Below are 21,457 nucleotides of genomic sequence, written 5' to 3'. Positions count from 1 at the left end.
TGAAAAGAAATGAAAAGTGACACATTTGTTGATGAAAACCAAAGTATTTTGAGAGCAGAGAAATGCGTTGCTTGGATGGTCTATATTCAGGAGGGAATTCAGTCACTGCCACAGACACTACTGTTAAACAAAAACATGTGAATAAACATACTGTGATTTGATAAACACTGTCCAAATAGCCACACACAGATTGAAAGGCAAACTGTAAGTCTTTGAACATAAAGTTTTACTTTGGCAGGTATTAAGTGCATTTCATACATTGCAAAAAACTTGTGTCTGGTCCTTTGTTCTTGGAGAGAGTATCACCTACTTTCTTAAAGCTGAATTCCATCCAAATTTTTATTATTGTTTTCAATAACAAGAACAGAAGATCAAGAATAAATTTCTGCACTGCAGATGCATAGTCCTAACCCAATACAAACCTGACATACTTCAGACCAAACCTTATCTTCCTGTGTTACTAGATCTGTATCTTCTAGTCTTCAAGTTGTTCTGTGGCTGCATTAGCATCACTGATTTCATTTATACCTTTTTCTTGCTTTGCTTCTTTTCTAAAAGTCTTCAAACACTTGTCAAGTCTTTTTAGGAATACATCCACATCTTGCTTTTTAATTCCAATTGCTGAGGCAGCATTGAGGTAAGCACAAGGATAGTCATTTGCATGTGACATAAAGCCTTTAAAAGTGTAGTTATTCACAGTTTGTACAGACCCACAGGGAACAACCCTGAAACAAACAAAATCATGATTCAGTTAAAGATTCCTTGACATTTTATGTGGTACCCTGGGTTGAACACAATTACACAAGTTCCTATTGAAATAGGGAGTTGCTATTCTTACCACTGATGCTCAATACCAGCAGAACTTAAAATCTGTTGAAATGCCAGGTCAAATAGCATATACTACAAAATAATTACTTATGTAACAAAAGGGAAAACCTGAAACCTTTACATCAGGGAAAGAATTCAAAAGTTTTAACTTCAAAAATTGAAACTCTTGAACATCTCAGCCAAAGATGGTTAAAATTACAGGACCTGCCAAGGTTAGGACAGGCAAATTAAAAAGAGCATCTAACCACAGTACATACAGATTTACTGACATTCATCTGTGCAGGAAGTGGAATAATCCAAGCTAATGAAGCATACCTTCTGATGTGGAAACATTCAGCTCTGCTACAAAAAAATAACATTAAGTCTATGGCAGAAGTTAGCATGGCAGCAGTAATATTCAGATTAAGGAATGCTGCCAAAACAAATTTTAAATAATTCTCTTCTTCTAAAAGGTTTAAACCAAAATCATTACAGATTATTTGGCTTGCATTTCATTTTAACAGTGTCTCTAAATTCAGGTCAGACTGGCTCAGACTACAGATTTTTAATTTCTAAATTTTTTAAACACAATTAGTTCCAGAAAGCAGATTTTTTTTTCCATTTGACAAAAAGTTGTGTAGGATATTAAAAGCTTATTCCCTTGACATCTGGCATAACCATATTTGTGCTGCAATAAACAAAACAAAGATCTTCTGTTGTAGCCTACACCTATACTGTAAGATCAGACAACATCTGGAAACTAAATGAAATCAAAGGATACTAGGGAATAATGACACTAAATTAAATGGGCATAGATTATCTATTTAGGATACCAAAATAGACATAGAAAGCCTCACGGCTAACTCAGGCAGGGAGACATTACTGCTCTATAACAGTGATGACAAAGGGTGATTACTCTCTAACTCGTTAAACTGCCTTCTGTAATCATGACACAATTGGCATAAAACACTTCACAGGATTTTGTACAATATATGCTAATACACACTCCCCACTTCCCCAGTCTTTTAAATTCATAATATCCTTACCTTGCTCCAGAAACTTGTCTTGTGAAAAGCATAGATCCAAGCTGGGTAACAGCAGCATCATTAGTTTCATCCAGAGTCTTCAGTGACATGGCTAAAGTAACATAAGGTCAGGTTAAAACTGCTACCAAGGTACTTTTTCTCCAAAGAACCACCACAAATGACAAGTTGCTTTCCAACTTGCTTCCAGAAAGAATCTAGTCATATATTTGTGTTCACATACATAGAAAAAAAAGGAACACTACATATAATTTTTAATTTTTCCACAAGCTGTCGCAAATTACTTCCTTGGTTAGACAGCATGCAGATACTGCACAGGTGGGCAGCATTATTTTGGTGTTCAGCAGAATTTTTGGTTAAAACAAATACCTTGAGTGGGAATTCCATAATTTCTTTTACAACACTAAGACGATGAGTAATTATACCCTAATTTATTGTTAAATTTCATTTTTATAAAGTATTACTACATGCTAACATCTCCAGCCTGTCTTGAATTCATTTCTGTCAAATAAATATATTGGACAGGAGCAAAATAATGGGTCCAAGCTGCTACACTACTTTTATTGTAATTACCTTTTTGGTAGCCTTATTGAATTTTTATTCAATTGAGTAGAATGTAGTGATGTTTAATATATAGGAATGGTATTAGAAGTGCATTATGAATCCACAGTATATTAGATTTTTTTAAAAGTTAAAACTCCAACAATTACCTAAGGAAATGGGATTATGTGGTGTGTCTAACAGTCTCTCATTGTGGTTATCCGCCAGCTTCTTCAGTTCACTTGAAAGATACGAAAACATCTCCTGAAAAAAAAATGCAATATTTTTGTTATTAGCTATCAAACAGAGAAAATAGCACCTATTTCACAAAACTGTTATGTCTCCATTACATCCTACAGGTGCTCAGCTGATTCTCTTTTCATGTGTACCAAGTAAGTGGATCAGACAATTCTCTGAAATAATTCTATAAAGGAACAGCTCCATTTCCTGAGCACTGTTCTTATCTCTGAAGCTGATACAAAAGTCTCTATCTGGTCTAATATATGTGCTTGGGATGTCATTCATTCTCTCTGTAGCCCTGAAACCTGGGAAGGTAAAAAATCTTGACGAGATTCCCACTGCACAGCAGGTCTTACCCCACACTACTTTTCAAGAGCCTTCCCATGCCCTAGCCCCCTAAGCCACTGAGAATGAACTGTTACCATCAGAGATGGCCACATTTTAGCAAATTGCTCCTTACTCTGTCTTCTCTTTAATACATTCCAGACTAAAAGCAGTATATTTTGCTACCATGTATCACACAATCACATTTCCCCCTACTACAGGGATTTAGTTTTCTGTATGAGAATAAAAATCCAGTCTCCTAAAGAGGCTATAAGTAGATATTTGACTGTATTTTGTTTCACACAATATACACTCTCCTGAACAGTCAGCTCTGTTGAGCAGTCTGTCCTTTTCCTAGGACCCCACTCCTGTTCAAGTTGACTACAAGAATGCAAATACCTGAATTTCTGCTCTCATTTAATTGGATTGCACCTTTACTGTGGAAGTGTCATAAGACTGAGATTCATAAATACTTTGGCAGAGATACAAGCCACACTGCACATAAAAGGCTGTTTCTCTTACTTCATCTGTATTTTATATCCTCCCTCTTCCCTTGTAGTAAGCTATGATAATTGTTCATGCTCTTCCTCAGTTTAATATATTCCTCTTCAGATATCAGCTCAAAACACTTATGGGCAGAGTGAGAATAAACACCATTCTTATTGTAAGCTTTAGCATTTTTTCCATCCTTTTTAATGCTTAGTCTCTCATAAAAACTAGCCAAACCATACAGACATTGGGTAGCCTTTTTAAAAGGTATTAAACACCAGGCTTCTCCTCTTTCAGGCCATAAAAATTGTCCTGCTTATCTGCTTCAGTGTGACTGCCTGTTTAAGCATCCTCATCAATTTCTGGACCTGACAAGTGATTTTTCATTCTTTAAATAGAATTACCTCTTGTGTTTGTAGAGCGGTATCCTGCTTTGACCTATGGACTCTGACAGATATAAATTACAGCTTGTGATCAAAATTATGCCTTTGAACAGAACCTCCCCAAGGTCTTATGAAACCAAATGAGGTTTGTGGTACCTAAGTCAGAAGAATGTTACAGCTGCTTTTCTTGAACCACTGTAGGAAAACTTGCCTCCCTTCATGAGCAACTAAATGAACACAGCTCCCCACCTGTACTTCCTAATATCACAGAACAAATATAGATGGAGGAAAAAAAAGTACCCTCTTACTGTCTAAATGAATTAGCCTATTAGTACAACTATCTACAAAAACATAAAGCTTCGGTAATACTTGAAAAAAAAAAGAAAACAAAAATTGGGAGGTATCTATGTTTAATTATCAGAACTTGAAATCTGTGAAAAATCATTCTTATTTCTCATAAATCAAATGATTTTGTGGTTTCAGTTCAGAGTTTGTTTACAGTTCACTCACAGAAGCTGAAAAATATTTATGTTTCAAATGTTCAGATACTTCTGCCTTTCCTCTGGTCCTTCACTGTATATAAGCACATTGTTAATTTGTTGCTTTCCACAATAAGCATCACTAATATACTAGCCCTTTTATTAGTTTGCTTTTTTTTTTGGAATACAGATCATAAATTATTTTGTGCTCCCTCTGCTGGTTATTTACTTCTAAAACTGAAGCAAAATATTGTAGAAATACACATAAATTGTGAGATGAGTTTACATATGAATTCTCTGGAGATATTATTGCTGAAATTAGTACTGAGAAAAAATATACTGGAACAAGACCAATTTCCAAACAATTTTTGTGTGTTGTATCTAGGAAATTCTCTGATACATCTCTTATAGTATTACTGAATAAACTGCTGAAAGGAATACTGGAAGTATTACTGAAAGTTGGTATAAAAAGTTACCTACTGCATAAATATATTAAATATAATTAAATATATATAAAATATAATTAATTCTATTCAATGAAATTAGGTTACTAGATGAGCCCTTACATACATAGGAACTTGTTAAAATAAAGAAGAATGGAAAGATGGCAAAAATACCCCAAATATGTGTTTTCATCAGACTAAGGCTACATGAACACAAATTCAAAGTCTCCTGTTTTTATGAACAATACTATTTTGCATATTTCTATTGGAAGCCCTCTAGACATTTTATAGTTTCAGAAGTTTGTTGCAAAATAGATTAACTGCCTTTCCAAAAAAAGGATTAAAGCAATATTTTTGTGAGGTCAAATCTATAACCAACCTCCATTATAAAATATTTCTCATATATGGAAAATTTATAAACACCCTAAGCAATTATATATAATTGAGCTCTTACATAATAGATTTTCTGTAGCAGGCACTCAAGTTTTCTCCAAAGAAGCCAAATATTATGCTGAAGTTACACTGAACAATTCAAGCACTAAATGTCAGTTAAGTTTCATTATTAATTCACTCCTTTACCTTAGAAACTTATCACAAAAGCTCATTAGGCTAGACAAATGAATGCTAAACTGTGTGGAAGTGTCTTTCACTTCTGGTTCTTTGAGCACCTAAGCCAACAAAACACCTTTAAAAACAAAGAACAAGTCTGAACAACACTGTCTGCAGCAAACAGGCCAAATAACTCAATTGTTTGGATGAAACAGTCTACTTTCACATACATATACAAAAATATTTTCAAGAAGTGTTATAACAATCACTAAAAATATTTGAATCATACTATATTTACACTATAAAACTATTTTTAATAAAACCTACACTAGTGTAGGTGACTCTTGATTTGTTGCTGCATTGTAATAGGCACTGTTCTTGCAAACGAAAATAACAAGAGGGAAACAAGTGAGAAAAAAGACACTAACTCCAGAGAAAATGAAGATGGGAGTACTGAATCAGCCATCAGTCCCACACCAGCTGACAAAGAGGCAACTGGTGAAAGCCAGGAAACTTTTTGTGCAGAGTTGAAACTATCCTAGCCTGCTCTAACCACCCAGCTTGCTTACACTCTGGAGTCTGTGACACTCTGCCTTTCTCCCTGGGTCACTCTCACCTGAAAAGACAAGCTGAGCTCAGGGTATGGTCACAGAGCTGTGGGTGGTGCAGAAGAGGACACTGCACAGGAGTAATTTTACAGCCTCTCCACACAGACTGCCAGCTCTCCTACACTTGCCTGAGACTGATCTGCTCCCACCTTCCCTTGCAGCAGCAGCTGTTTTATAGTGCACCCATCACAGCCTCTCCTGCTTGGTGCCTCAGGAGGAGCAGCTGCTTCTGAGCTGTGATCTGACCAGAGCACTTGGTGCTCCACACCCCCAGCAGAGGAGCTGCAGTGCTCAGCAGGGAGAGCTGCCAGCAGATGAGAAACCAGAAGGAGGCTCAGCTTCTTGAAATGCAGCCAAACACATGACAAACTATATGTGTACGTGTGTGACACCGGCATATATACTACACACCCTCCTAGGCAGATTCCCTTGCACTGCAAGGATTTTGTGTTGGATTTACACTAGAAAGTTTTAAAAACATGAAATTAATTACAGAACCTTGAAATCTTTAGATCATCAGTATCTAACAGAAAGTGCCCAGTAAGCCTTGCCAATCTGATTTGGTAACACTAACATTCGCATTTTTTAGAGGTGTTTCTTAACAACAGCAATCAACACATTTTCTCTTCAGCATTTGTGAGACCTTGAGTTCAGGCTCTGTGACCCACACCTCAACACAGGTTTTAAGTATGGCCTCTCTGAAATTTCCATTCATGCTTGGCACTTGTTTAATTACACACAATTTAAAGCAGTTAATTTTAACTAATTTGCCTCCAACTACTCTGAAGTCTGAATATGGTTACATGTACCTCACATGAGGAAAATCCTCCAATATTTTCATATTTGACATGCTACAGTGTAACAAGCTGACTAGAAAAAAAAGGAGAGAAGTAACAAACACCTATCTTGCTTTGACAATAGCTGATTTTTTTACATTTTTAATATCCCTCATTAAATGGCTTTCCTCTTTTCCATCGTAAGTAGAGCACCAATACAATCTCACACTGAACTGTACAAATAATTTATTCCAATCAGAACAACTACATCAATGATAATTCATGAAACATAAACCCATTATTATACTGAATTGTAAAACCCAAACAATTTCCTCCCACTCGGTATGATTTTAAGTATTTTAGATACATACTCCATAAGGACATAAAAATAACTCCAGTTTTACTCTCAAAATATGCAGACAGATGGATACCAATAAAAAAGCTCTATCACATCCCACAGTAACACAGAAATGCATTTAAGAAAATGAGAATTATCTTGATTGTTAAGTCTAATGAGGAAATCCATAACTGCTGTAAACAAAACCATCACCTCTTTAATAACACCGGTATAATAATTAGTTAAGTGGATTAGAAGGACCATATTGGATAATAGCAGGTATTAAACGTGGCCTGTAGGATTCTGAATGTAAACCCTGAACACAGGGCTCTTGTTCTCCATGAAATCTGAGATGATAACTAAGCCTGCTTATGCCATTACACAGTGCAACAACTATATTTACTTCACATGGCCTGGTTTAGACACACACATACATATATGAAAATAGCAACTTCTATGACCTAGAAATGTAAAATACAGGACATAACATAACCTGTACTGAGGCATCAAAAGTTGCTATAAAAACACAACCTTTATGTAAAGTTCTTTAAGAGCAAAGGTATTAACAAATTTGTCTATGGACGAGCTGTTATGTGCTCTGCAAAAGGACCTAGAATCACCTACTGAGATCAGAAAACCACTGTTATAACCATCACATAAACACAGAAAAAGGAATTCTGAAAAGTCAGTACTTCTTCATATCACTACGTATAATCTCATACTCTTGGACAATTGCACACTCCAAAACACCCAGCTTGACAAAAAAATCTCATTCCATGTACATGCTCCTCTCCCTCATATAATCTCTTCCCTTCCTGTATTAAATAGCTAATCTGTGTAAAAGAAAAACTTGGCAGATTATTTTGTTGTTTGTGTGAAACTAATCTCTTCTCAGGAATATTCTGGTCTTTCTGGCCTAAGCTCAAATAACCTGAAATAACACCCATGTGAATGAGGAACAGGTAAAAAGAGAAAGAAAAAAAATATACCTGAAGTTTTTTATAGCTGATTTTTTTTTGTGTGAGTAGGTGCAGCTGCACCAATATAGAAAGGAGTACTCAATGTCAAGCTATAAATAGTTCCTGCTGGAAGCTTAATAGCTTTGCCTCTGCTTCCTCAGAACACAGGCAATAAACTACCACTATTGCACTTTTACAATTCAGGAACAAACAGATTTAAGCAAAAATGTTTCTCTTTCTATAGCAAATCCAATAAAAGAAACATATTTATGCCATATATAAGGCTCTGTTTATAGAGTATATTCACATTTGAAATAAAAAGACCTGAAGTTGTAAAAATATAATACTGTATTCACTTTAGAATTCTACTTCCAAGAAAATTAGATGACTCAAAGTATATAGCTATTCATTAAGACATTTATGAAATAATTATTATTTATGACTTGGGACAATATTTCTCATGCCCCTTATACATCTGCTACTGGTAGAAATCTAACAAAAAATCAGCTTAGTAGAAAACAATAAATTCACTTGAGATTCTTCTGGACATAAGAGTAAAAGGGAAAAAATACAATTGGCTTTTAATGAAGACACAAACCAATAATCGCAATACATACAACAGTCCAGAATAAAATGCTGCAGTAGAGGCAAAAGTAACTGCTTTCAGTGCTTCACAAGCTGGTTTCACTTTAGTTGCACAGATCACTTCTTAGTCATTGTAAGGCTGCTAAGTTGATTTGATTTTCTATAGTCTAGCTATTCCTATGGGACCTCAGCTCCAGTACAGAGTTTAAGGATGCCTCTATGAGCAGCTAGAAATAAGTCACAGCGTCCAAAACTACTGCTCTACCATATAATCAGAGACAGCAGCAAACTGTCAGCAGAAAACAACTGGGACATAGCTTTCAAATAAAATAATGAAACAGATAATGCATAGCTTAAAATTATTAATTTAATAGTACTTAATTCACAGTATTTCCTTACATGAAGACTCTATAAAAAGAATCTTCTGCATTACTATATATATAGAGAAAAACCATATGTATTAATTCCAGAATTAACTCAAGATATACAATTTTCAATCTGACATGCACTGGATTTTTTTGCAGTGCAATTATACCAAACTAAAAACCTATAGTCTGTGAAAAGCGGAGAAGAAACGTAGCTGTGTGTCTAGATGAATAACTAAAACAACAATATTCTTCTCCTTTTGTGGAATGCACAGTATTTATAACCCAACCAGAAGCTGTGACTCTCCAGAGAATGTGGCACACAAACATTTAATTAAGCACTATCATAGCACAAAGGCACAACAGGGACAAAAGAGGAAGAGCACAGACCCGGGGTTACTCAGGGTGTCCAATCTCCTGGCCTGGAAGCAGTGTGACTATGATATTAGAATACAGCATTTCTCCATTTCAGTTTTAGTGGGCAAAATTCGACTATATTAGTCACATTTAGGAACAATAAATATGAATACTGTACAAAATAGTACAGGCCCTCCGTTTAGCCTCCCAGACTGAACAAACAACAACATGGAAATCATGCTTACTCATGAGCACCATTTAGACAAGAAGTAATTGTATCATACTGACTTTCCAGATTCAGAGCTCTGAGCTAAGAATAAGTTCAATGGCTTTCTAGACAGAAACTGGATTTACTACACAAAGCAGTTTTGCAACAAGACTTTGTTAACAGCTGACTTCAAGAAAATACTGCTTGCCAAAAAGCTTACCTTTCTCTCTTTCAGTAACTTTTTGTAGCCACTGGTTCCCAGAGACAGAAGTGTAATGAGGACATCTAAAGAAGGAGACGCAGATGCTCTTCCTGAAAAAAAAACCCCAAATATACAGATTAAAGTGGCAAAAAAATTTATGTGAAAGAAAGCTGATAATCAAGTTTTCTACAGTAATTCTGTATGGCTGAAATCAGCCCATGAACTAGTTACCTGGATACATTTTGCTGATCTCCTGAATGAAGGACTCGTTGAAGCCAGCAATGATAGCACCACCTACTGGAACCATAAAATTTTTGTCCAAGCTCTGAACAAAAGCATCTATTCTGCCAACTCGAGCACCCTTTATCAAAAAGGACAAAAAAATAAAATCCACAGCATACATTAGAGCAAAGGGAAACTGATAGCATCATAATTATATAAAAGTGTAGTTAAAATAAATATAATTCCTGAAACTCTTAGATACTGCATTTGTGATCAAAACATAAAAATCATGGTATTACCTCTTTTAGCACTGCTGACTATTAGTACCATTGTCTGCCTAACATAGAACCTTACAAATTCCCATTTTGCTGTGATTTAAAGTATTAATTTTAGTTCCTGCAAGTCTAAGTGTGGCTCCATTTCAGCAACAATCAAAAAGAAACCCCTCAAAATTTAATGGGAATTATACAGTTAAAACTGTTCAATCCTGAACACTTTTTACAACTCTCACAATAAAAGGCTACAAGTTAATGCTTCATTAGCAAAGCTTTTTACAATACATATATAAATTTGCATTAAACAAACAGGCTTATTACAGCACTCCTTCTTCTAAGGCTGCTTGCAAAATCAAGATTCAAGTACTTTCTTATAGTAGACATCCCCCACATCCTTATATCAAACCACTTATATTTTCAAAGGAAAAAATGTAGATTCTGCAGTACACCTTCAATTTGAGTAGCATGTAATGGTAAACTGTACAATTAAAAAGTATGAACCACAAGAGAACCTGAAAAGTAGGTTAAACCCCATACATACAAAGTACACACAAATAAATATATTTTTAAAACTACATACTAAATGTAAGAAGTAGAAACAGAGTTAATACCTGTGGCAAACAGACGGGGAAAAAAAGCTGAGCCAACTAAACCTCATTTATTAGTTCTGTTTTGGTAGCTTAATACACAGAAGACAGGAAGAGCACTCCAAGTTTGTCAGCTTTTTGTTGGTAGCTGCGAGCAGCTACCATTTGATTAAATTGACAAGAGAACACCAGAGGAAAAGCACAACATGAAATGGTCTCAAAAGCTTTTTCCTATGGTACTCTTGCAAGCTGTATTCACACTGTGCTCAGCACATACATATTCCTAAGTATACATTAATAGCTACTTTCTCATAAACAGAAAATTTTCTAGCACAAATAATAAATTTTGTAAAAAAATGTAAAATAAATCAGAGTTCAAATGTATGCATTTGCATAAGCAAAGAACAAACAACCTATTGAGCCTAGAAAAAACACCAAAACAAACACAGTAAAAATTATATTTGTAGCATTATAATCTGAAATGTTTATCATTAGAACATTTCATGCAGCAAAACCCAGCACTTCCACAGCCTCATTCATGTTAGTTTCTCACTAAATTTGAGCAAGTTAAATACAATAAATATGTACTAAGTACATTACAAAAAAGCATATACCATTTTCTATTTCATAAATTCCCTCAGTCTTTCAAGATTTAGAAATGCCAACACGATGTTCCTTCACAATTGTACATTAAGCTGGTCTGTTTCCTTTTACTGAAGTCTTAGCAATCAGTTAAAAAAAACAACCCAGTATATTTTACATTGCTAATAATAAGCTGGTCTATTTCCTTTTACTGAAGTCTTAGCAATCAGTTAAAAAAAAAACAACCCAGCATATTTTACATTGCTAATAGTTCAGGATCCTATAGATCCTATTAAAATATAACCCCCTATTCTTTTGAATGGGTAACAGAAAAGAGAATATTGAAGAACAATGCACATACAATACAATGAGGAAAAATGCAAGAATTTTGTTTCATGACTGATCTTAGATATCAAGCAACATACACTTCAAACTAAACAGCAACAGAAATGAAACTTTTTTGAGCATAACATTGAACATAAACCAGTTTCCTCAGCCATTCTCTATGCCAACAATATTTTAACATGCATTAGAGCAAATGCTGCTGCCTGTAGTATTCTGTACCCTCAATGAAAAATCTGTAACTCACTCTGTTGAAGGCTTAATTTCTATTCAAGTATTATCCATTATGTAACTTTTAGTGAACAACTTTAGGAAATATTTTAAGAAAGCTTAATAAGGGTATTTTTCCATTATAAAGACACATGAACATACACAAAAACTAAATAAATTTACAGTTACATAAAAAGCACATAATAGAAACAACTATTATGTTTAAATTCTCTGTCTGTTGTGTTTTCCCAGAAAATTGTTCAAGTATCAGACATGCATGGGATTACTCTCAAAGCTATGAAGCATCTGATCAAATTTGCTAGGTTGTCTACAATCACAGATTTACTTATACTTGCAAAAAATATTATTGGAAATACACAGCTCCTACCTGTTGGATAAGATGCATACATTTTGAAGACTGAACTCCATATGCATTGTTGACAATATGTGGAATGTCATAATTAGCACAAATTACAGCCAGCTCCTCCAGCCTGTGAGCATAAAATTGTAATTTAGAGAAGCATTGATTACTGTAGCTCATCTTACAAGTCAGACCATCAAAAGACTGAAAGGTCTACAAGGAAGTCAGAAGGAGAAAAGTAACTTTTTTGATTAGTACCTCAAGGCAGTATTTGTCATCTTAAGCTATAAAGTTCAGATGAAAATTCTATTGACTTTTACATATATTGCAAATTGTTGATCTAGTCTGATATTTTTCTTGCTTCACTTTAAGTTTTGTCTGGACACCAGATAATATATCCCAAACCGTTAAGCTTTAGATACAAGCTTCTTGTTGTTGTTGTTGCTTTACTATTAACTAACATAGCTTTAGCTAGTCACCTTTTTTTTCTTTTCTCTAATATTCAACAGGAAAACAGTCTATAGTAGTTTCAAGAGTGTCTTGGGAATCAAAAGCATCCTTTAACAGGAAGTTTTCACATGTTTCTGTTTATCTCAAAGAACTAGTATTTTGATCCTTTAGCTGGAATCTCACTTGCCTGCTTCAGGTAAACTCATTAAGAACAAATAAATTCTCTAAAGGAATGGAAAGCCCTAAAATATCTGAATATGGACATCAACAAATTGAAAATTTGTTCAGCTGTTTACTTTCACTTGCCTTTAGAACCCCCTGAAATCACAGTGAGCTCAACCTGGATTGATTAATCAGTCAAATTAAGATTTATGTAAGCACACTGAACATTTTAAGTAAGATCCTTCAGCATTTTAAATATACTTATATGCAGTACCCTTTTCTGAAGCACTCCAATCATTCTATATTTAGAAAAAAATTACTCATGATTTTCCCCAAACTTTTGAATCTATTTTAGAAATATAATCTATTTGAAAAAATTAGGCAATATAAAATAATTTAAAGTGATGATAAAGGCAATATTACCTTAAAAAAAAACAGGAAACTCTACTTCCAATGCATTTTTACTCTATCTCCTCCTGTACAGCCTCTCACTGTAATTTACTGACATACATATAAAATGTGACAGAGTATGAAAACATCTTCCAAGAGGTGACATTCCTTTGCATTCTATTTTTTATTACATTTTCTAGTGTTGTTCTGCAATGTAAAATTCTGCTGCAAGTGTCATATTAATTTTTCCAAACATAAATTCTTAGGAAATCATCATCACCATATTATCCTAAAAAAATCAAAAGTACTTTATAATTAGGAAACACCAGTAATATAATGTACATATTGATCTTCTACAGTCAAGATATTTGTCAGAAGCTGCATTTCCAATAATTTTTCACATTTATCACCACAGAATTACAAAATATTCTGAGTTGGAAGGGACCCACAAGGATCATCAATGCCAACTCCTGGCCCTGCACAGCACAATCCCCAAGAGTCACACCATGCACCTGAGAACATTGTCCAAATGCTTCTTGAACTCTGTCAGGCTGGTGCTGTGACCACTTCCCTGTGGAGCCTGTTCCAGTGCCCAACCACCCTCTGGGTGAGGAACCTTTTCCTAATATCCAACCTAAACCTCCCCCAGCTCAGGTTCTGCCCATTCCCTTGGGTCCTGTCACTGTCACCACACAGAAGGGATCAGTGCCTGCCCTCCTCTTCCCCTTATGAGGAAGTTGTAACTGCAGTGAGGCCTCCACTCAGTCTCCTCTTCTCCTGAGTGAACAGACCAAGGGACCTCAGCTGCCCCTCATGTGCCTTCCCCTCATTAATAGAATACTTGAGGAAATATATTATGCAGGACAAAGTTTGCCTTCTGATCTGCTGGTTCTTAATCAGACACATTCCTCACCCTCTAGAGAGACTCAAAGGAACACAGCTTCCCTCTTACAGGCTTCTTGTCAAGTGCAGGCACAGAATTTCACCAAACTAGACACACAGAGGGTATACAGCTATGTATGTTGATCTTTCTCACCTTCTGAAAATTAAAGGAGCAATAACCAATCAAGTAATGAAAACAGAAAAGTCTTTTTTCCCAAAAAATATTCTATTGAACAATTAGATCCATTGTGCAATACAGAATGAGAATGCTACAGTTTGAAGAGAATGTGTTAGTATGCAAGGGAAGCAAATGATGCACAGCACCTGTATGTATCTGCTTCCGAGGCTTAGAATGCAGCATTGAAAATGCTACTAATCATATCATAAAAATAAAACATTAACGTAAGTTGGCTACTGAAGTCTTAACAGTCACAAATACTGTATTTCCCACTTTATTCTTCCTTTCTTTCTCTCCTGTTTGTTAAAGTTCATGAAAAGAAAGCTTTGTTCTTTTTTTTCTACTACTGAAAGTAAAAAGATACAGAATTCTGCTAAGTACACAGAACCAACTGAAGAGGACACTTTCCCTTTGGTTCTCTTAAATACAGTAGTTTTACAAACACCTTACAGCAACAGCAGGTAGAATACTGAGAAAGAGGGTTTATACACTAGAGAATTACTCCCATAGAGTTAAACAGTACTTCAAAGGAAAGCCATAGGTATGGCAGCCATAAAACTACAAAAAATTTTAAAATACAGCCACCACAACTAAATAAAGCCTTACAAATGCAGATATTCAAAAACAGAGATTTAAAATTGCACCCTCTAGAAATGCTGCCAGGGTTTTCTTTCCCACAGGAAGATGAAGGTTATGGTCTTCAACAGTTGACAGTTTCTTTTAAACAAAAAGTACATTCAAATCTTCCTATATCTGTGGTATATTATAACATAGTGCCACTACCTAATAATTCATCTCTTAGTTGTAGAGGACAAAACAATAGCAGCATGTCAAAAAGAGGAAGCAGATAAGGAGAAGATTCATTTACCCAAGCTATAAAACAACCATTCAGTTTTGATAGCTGTGATTTAAGTTAGCCAATAAATCTGCAAGTCAGCTTCAAGCAATGTTCATAGTATTCTGACAGAATTATATGATTTTAACTCCCATCTTTCCCTCTAGCAACTAGGTTAACCTATGATAAATACTGGGGTTTTTTTAAGGTAGGAGAGGAGAGTGGAATATAATTTTACTTGCCACATTTTAGAGTCAATAACATTTCTTTCCTATGCTTGTGGACAAGAGTAAGAAAAGGCAACAGTAACATCTAAAAAATGGCCTTAGATATGGAGCTACATTTCCTAGATTATGTTTCCATGAGAATCTACTTTTACTATTTCCATGAAATTTTATGAAAACCCCTAGCAAAACGACATGAATTTCACCACAAGAGAGCAACATTAACCTCACTTACATAACAGAAGAAAAATCTTCTGAGTAATTCTCACTTTTTTAATATACTTTTCTGGGAGGGGATTAAAGAACCTTTGCTAATCGTTGGCAGCAGCAATTTCAGGAAGATGGATGGTCAAAACATGGAGGTGTTGGTTAGGTTTTGTTGTTGTTGGCGTGTGGGGAGGATGTTTATTTGTTTTAACAGTAACAAATAACACTCTTCTTACAGAGACTGCTTACCTATCAGGAACCCTTGGAGCAAAGCAAGATGTTGTAGAATGCACACAAAGAATATTTTCAGCACCAAGAGCCTTGATTTTGGCCTCCACTGCTTCAAGGTCTGTCCGTAGCTCATCACCTTCTAATACATTTTCTATCACCACAGGCTCAAAACCTGATCAAAAAAAGCAAGAACTGAATGTAATTCAACCAATCTGACTAATTGTGAGGGTTTAGTTCCAAGATACATTTGAAAAACACATCATGCTACTATTGTTCTGATAGATTCTAACAGAAAAGACTGGGCAAATCAGACGGATTATTACTTTCGGATCACAATTCCTAGGACACAAGTTTTTGCATAAATTTGAGAGACAGATTTGAACCATGAGCTTTGGTTTTACATAACTCTAAGGACAGCAGATTAGCATCTTACTCTGAACTGCAACTTCCTTAGTATTGTGTTCTCACTTGACTCCTTTATACACCCCTGTACCACTGCACACACCTGCATTAGGAAGACAGCATGCACATTTTAATTACATGTTAGAAATCAGGAGTGCACAAATAAAACAGAACTACCATGCATTGGGCCTTTTTTGTATCTTACTACAAGGATATGAATTGATCACTCCGGTAGATGGAAGTTTCGTACCTGTTAGAACACACACTGTGTCATCAATCAGTTACCTTCTTACCTGCAGTTATCATTGATTTAAAGCAAGATTTCTGGTCTATACGTGGCCAGATAATGTATTTTGCCTTTGGTCTCTTGTGCCTCAATGTTAAAAAACACAGAGTGAGACTCATGCCTGTTGCCATAGGAACCACAAAGCAATTGGTCACTGTCCGGACACCTGCATGTAAAAAGAAAGTCAGAAATTAACATGAAGAATCCATGATGTAACTTCACAAACAAGTGAGATTTTTCAAATTTACACCTACCCGCCAGTTTTATAACATCCAGAACTACTGAATTAGTAAGTTTGTTCAAGAGGCTTGAACCTGCAGCTTTGGGCTGTACTGCAGAAATATCACCCGACCTTCCAATTCCATGGATCAACCTAAACAAAAGAAGTTGAAAACACACATCAAGATTTTCATGTTGCAAAGCCATAAAGCTTGCTGACTGAAGAGAATTAACTTGAGAAACAATTGTGGAAAACTTTATACGCAATGCAACATCAATATCTGCCACAATCAACTCCATTTTAACAAACAACACATATTTGTATGAAATTTTGGGGGTTTTTTTAACAGTAGATTAACAATGTTCCTGCAGGCAAGCAAAAACTTTAAGAAGATCCACAGCAGCAGCACGTTAGCCTGTGGCAGGTTTCCTTTTAAGTTTCCTTTTTTTCCCTTTTCCCTTTAAGTTTCCTTTTAACACCTCAGCACTTCTTGATGTTTGTCAAAACAGCATTATAAATGCTGACATGTTCAGACACACAACCAAGGAAAACAAAAATTAGTTGTCTGTAGTGTAGCATAGGCATAGTGGTATTATAGATACTTCCTTCACAAATGCTTCATGTCCGTAAGGCAAGGAAATAATATATACAAAGTGATATACATGGATATATGTATCGCTTTGCCCATCTTACACATCTTCACTTCATCTATCATTTTGCTGTTCAATGTTATGTATCTTGGTATACTATGTCTCTCTGAAGTTTGTTTATAAATTATGGTTATAAACTGTGTTTGTAAATACTGAACATTATTCAGTTCAGGAGAGGAGGATCCTGAAGTAATTTATAAAAGACAAGCTTACAGACCAAATTTACCCATGGCTGAAATGCAGCAGCTGCTCAAGTAAGCTAGTAACAGTATACACCTACTTATGGCTTTAATTTCTTTTTTTGTCTTGGCAACAGAATAAAATGCAGTCCAATGAGTATACGATATTCAGAACTTCCTGAGCATAGTTTTACAGCTTAAATTTATTTTTCTGTTTCAAGTTCTAGATGAAATCAACAAACATTTGATAATTAATTGAAACTTAATATTCACTCCACCTAAAATATTTTCTTCCCTCATTCCTGCTATGTTTTAATAGCTGTCTCATATCCATACTTTTAATTTTGTGCACTTATGTACTGCTTCCCAAGAAGTAATCCTCCCTAAGACTGCCTCTTTATTAAGCTAAAAGGAGAGACAGCTTGAAAACCATCTCCTGCTACCTCCATCACTCCCAAAGTCACTTGTAAAACTTATTGCAGAAACAAGTAGAGGGAGAACACCTTACTATTGCTGACACTCACAGGAGAAGTGAGATGCCAGGTGACAGAGCTGCATTGGAACAGCAGGAGTGAACACCAGTTCAGGCTCCCTCTGGCCAGAAGCCAGGCACACTTTCTCCAGCACTGTCCAAAAGCAGAAATTCCCCAGACATCCTCCCCTCCCGTACCATGCATATCTTAGTCTAGAGAGCTGTACACAAAACTAAAAAAGCCAAACTGATGTATCACTGGATTTTGACATGAATTTATCATGGTACTGTAGGGCTTATGAAAGCCATCAAGCCTAAGTAACTCAACCTCTGTATGGTAAAGCTTACTAAATTCCTGGCCTCTAATATGCTTTTGTGTTTATCTTTTGAGGAGAAACATCCTGGAACCTTCACTTTGTTTCACTCCTGTTGGACAAAACATCACAACAAGGTACTCAGCACAGAACTCAACACACACACACACACACACAAAAGTACATACACAAGGAAATTAACGCAGAGCCTCTAAAGTGATAGAATCCAACACACCCATTAAGAAAGTGTCAGAAGGGCTACAAGGTAATAACAGCTCTTTTTGTCTTTAGAGATCTCCTTACGTCATATAAAATCCATTACAGATAGACTGGGGATTCATCTGCTTATCAACTATTCACATTATAAAGCTATTAACAAATATAAAAAACCCAAATAGCTGTTCACTGTCAGTGTTCAATATCGTGCAACTACAATGTGCAGTAGTTTTTAATAACAGACAGATGAAAAGCTGCACCTTGTTATAAAAAGTATGTAATGCAAAGATTATTTTAAAACAGTAAGATCTCTGCTTCCCTTGTAGAGGACAACTCAATAACTTCAGCTTCTACAAATTTAGTGTATAGGACATAATCCATAGAAAGTTCAAGACTTTCTATAGAGTTATTAATGAAAATTTTATATACAAAGCTGCATCAATTCAATTATCACATTACATAATTTTTCTCAAATGCTATCAAGGTCTTAGATAAACAAAGTCACAATAAAATATGCCATTGGAAAACATTAATAACAAACCTGAGTAATTCAAAATAGTCAATAATTTGTACCTGTAATGCCTTCGGGCAACAAGACCTGACGCCACTCTTCCTTCCCTCTCACCAACACCACAGTTGCCCAGGAAGTTATTGCTATCCATTATAGCAAGTTCATGAAGAAACAATTCAATGGTGCTTTCATCCCATCCATCTTCAGGACATTTCCCCTTAATAGTAATAACACAAATATGAAATTTGGAAATGAAAAATTAACAAGACTCTATGCAACTGGTTTGATTATTGTTACCCTTCTTCCCCATGTTAAGCAGCAGTTTGTATTTTCATCATTCCCTTTTATACTATCTAATGTTATGAAGCTGTATTCAGAGAAAAGTTAAATAATGATTTTTCCATGTGTGAAACACAATTACATTAGCACATCCCGACATTAAAACAATCAGGATATTTTTTACCTTCAAGTGTTCTCACACACAAAACACTGCAGGGCATACATGTTAATTACTCCCTAAAAGACTACAGATTATGTGATGTATTCTCTAGACATGATGTACAAGAACGCAACAGTGAAAACTGCATAAAAGGGAAGATATTCGAGAACCAAAAACATGAGCAGAGGGAAATATAGTTTTAATGTAATACATCTTCCAATCTACATATTTGTCTTTCCAGTTATTATCTAATAGGGAAGGAGATAATTTCCAAAATATGTAAAAACCTGCAACCAGAAACATGTTCTTTCTTGTGCTCTTTACTGAATTAACAATTGCACCCATCTTTGCAAACTGCAGACAAGATTTTCAAAGCAGGGACCCATAAAACCATGAAGTTTTTTGACAGGTCCAGAGGCTTTTTCACATGGCCCAGTAACAAAACAGCCAATTCAGTAAATCTAATTGGTTTCTGAACTGTGGTATCAAAGTTAAGTTAGAAAGAGATGACACGACTGAGGATGCTGAAGAACTGGAACATTTGCTAATTCATTGACAATGATTTTAATACGCTGTAGGCAATGAGATACATTGTTTTGGCACCTTACAAGTATCTCTTTTTGCCTCATGCAACAACGTGCTAGTATCTTACTGTTTTTAAACATTTATTTAACAGTTCTCTGGGCCTTTCTCGGCAAACACACAACCCAGGGCAGTAATTTTCCTCCCAAACGCGGCCTTTCACTGTGGGCTCCGCCAGGTCCCTGCGGTCACGGCAGGGGCTGTCCCGAGGCTCCGGCGCCGTGCCAGAGGGCAGGGTCCGTGAGCCGAGCCGGGCCGGCCTGCGCGCTCTCGGGGCTGCGCGGGGCCGCCGCGATCCGGCCCGGCCCGGCCCGGGAGAGGCTTCCCCGCTCGGGGCCGCTCTGCCCTCTGGAACCCCGGTGCGCGGAGGGGCAGCCCTGCCGCAGTGCGGACGGGGGTGCGCAGGGACCGGCTGCTGGCTGCCGCCCGGGGCGGCGGAGCCCCGCTCGGCCGCGGGCAGCGCTCCGCGGGGCCGCCCCCGCCCGGCCCTTCCCGGCCGCTGGGCCGCCCCCGGTGCAGGTGCGGGGCCGCAGGGAGCGGGTCCGGGCTTGGCGTCTGTCACAGGCGGCCAGAGTCCCACCAGAAGCCAGAGTGCTGGGCTGGGAAGAGCCTGTTGGTGGGCTGGTGTTCCCTGCCCCGCAGAGTGTAGCAGGAGGCTGTTGGGAGCAGCCACGTAGCTCCCGGCTGCTCCGCCAGGGCGAGGGCGTTCTCTGCTCCTCGGGACGTGTCTGGGGACACAGGTGCTTGTGGGACCTCAGGAAATAGCAGTAGCTTGCTAGGGCTGCGGGCGCAGCCCAAAACTGCATCACAACGACAAAGACATGTCACCCAGCGAGACCCAATTTTTTTTTTTTAATTTTTTTTTTTTTAAACACAACTTGGGGAAAAGCAGTTCCACCAGCAGGAGATTTGCAGGCCAGACTTTGCGCCTTTGCTAGGAGCTGCCAGCAAAGCCTCAGCAGGTGGAAGCTTCCCTGGAGCACGGGCAGCCGGCCGCCGCCGCTGTCCTTTGCCCCCCGGCGGCCACGGGGACCGGCAGGTTCCCATTTGCTCCTCGAAATAACTAGTAGGGAGTGTAAAAAAATTTAAGAGCCGCGTTAAGTACGTGGTGTGTTTGTTCCAATGCTTAATTATAACCGGCCTGTATCTGGGCAACTGAATCTGTTTATTAAATCTTATCTGATTCTTCTGTTTTACAGTTTTAAGTTCAGACGGCTAATTGGAGTGCGAAGTGTACGTAGCGACCACCCCGCTCCTGTAAGTTTAGTTGGCCTGGTTCGGATCTTTTGAGGTTTTGACGGAGTAATCTTACCCACCTGTTTGCATTGTTGGCTCGCACTGTCACTAACACAGT

At 37.0% G+C, this 21,457-nt stretch overlaps 1 protein-coding gene across 1 annotated transcript; it reads right to left on the bottom strand.

Moving 5' to 3' along the window:
• Positions 1-321: 321 nt before the first annotated feature.
• SEPSECS (Sep (O-phosphoserine) tRNA:Sec (selenocysteine) tRNA synthase) lies at positions 322-21,440 on the bottom strand. The gene is made up of 11 exons (XM_039699017.1): positions 21,420-21,440; positions 19,145-19,299; positions 16,775-16,893; positions 16,528-16,686; positions 15,851-16,004; positions 12,301-12,403; positions 9,926-10,055; positions 9,713-9,804; positions 2,561-2,654; positions 1,854-1,944; positions 322-725 (listed from the first exon to the last, which is right to left on the bottom strand). Exons 2-11 carry the CDS (start codon positions 19,231-19,233, stop codon positions 476-478), a joined length of 1,281 nt encoding a protein of 426 aa, XP_039554951.1. The 5' UTR covers positions 19,234-19,299; positions 21,420-21,440; the 3' UTR covers positions 322-475.
• Positions 21,441-21,457: the final 17 nt, after the last annotated feature.

The sequence above is a fragment of the Passer montanus genome, unplaced genomic scaffold (genome assembly GCF_014805655.1).
Source record: "Passer montanus isolate IOZ18808 unplaced genomic scaffold, ASM1480565v1 scaffold13, whole genome shotgun sequence".
Classification (NCBI taxonomy): domain Eukaryota; kingdom Metazoa; phylum Chordata; class Aves; order Passeriformes; family Passeridae; genus Passer; species Passer montanus.
Note: the sequence above shows the minus strand (reverse complement) of the source record. Positions and strands in the feature narration are given on the sequence as shown.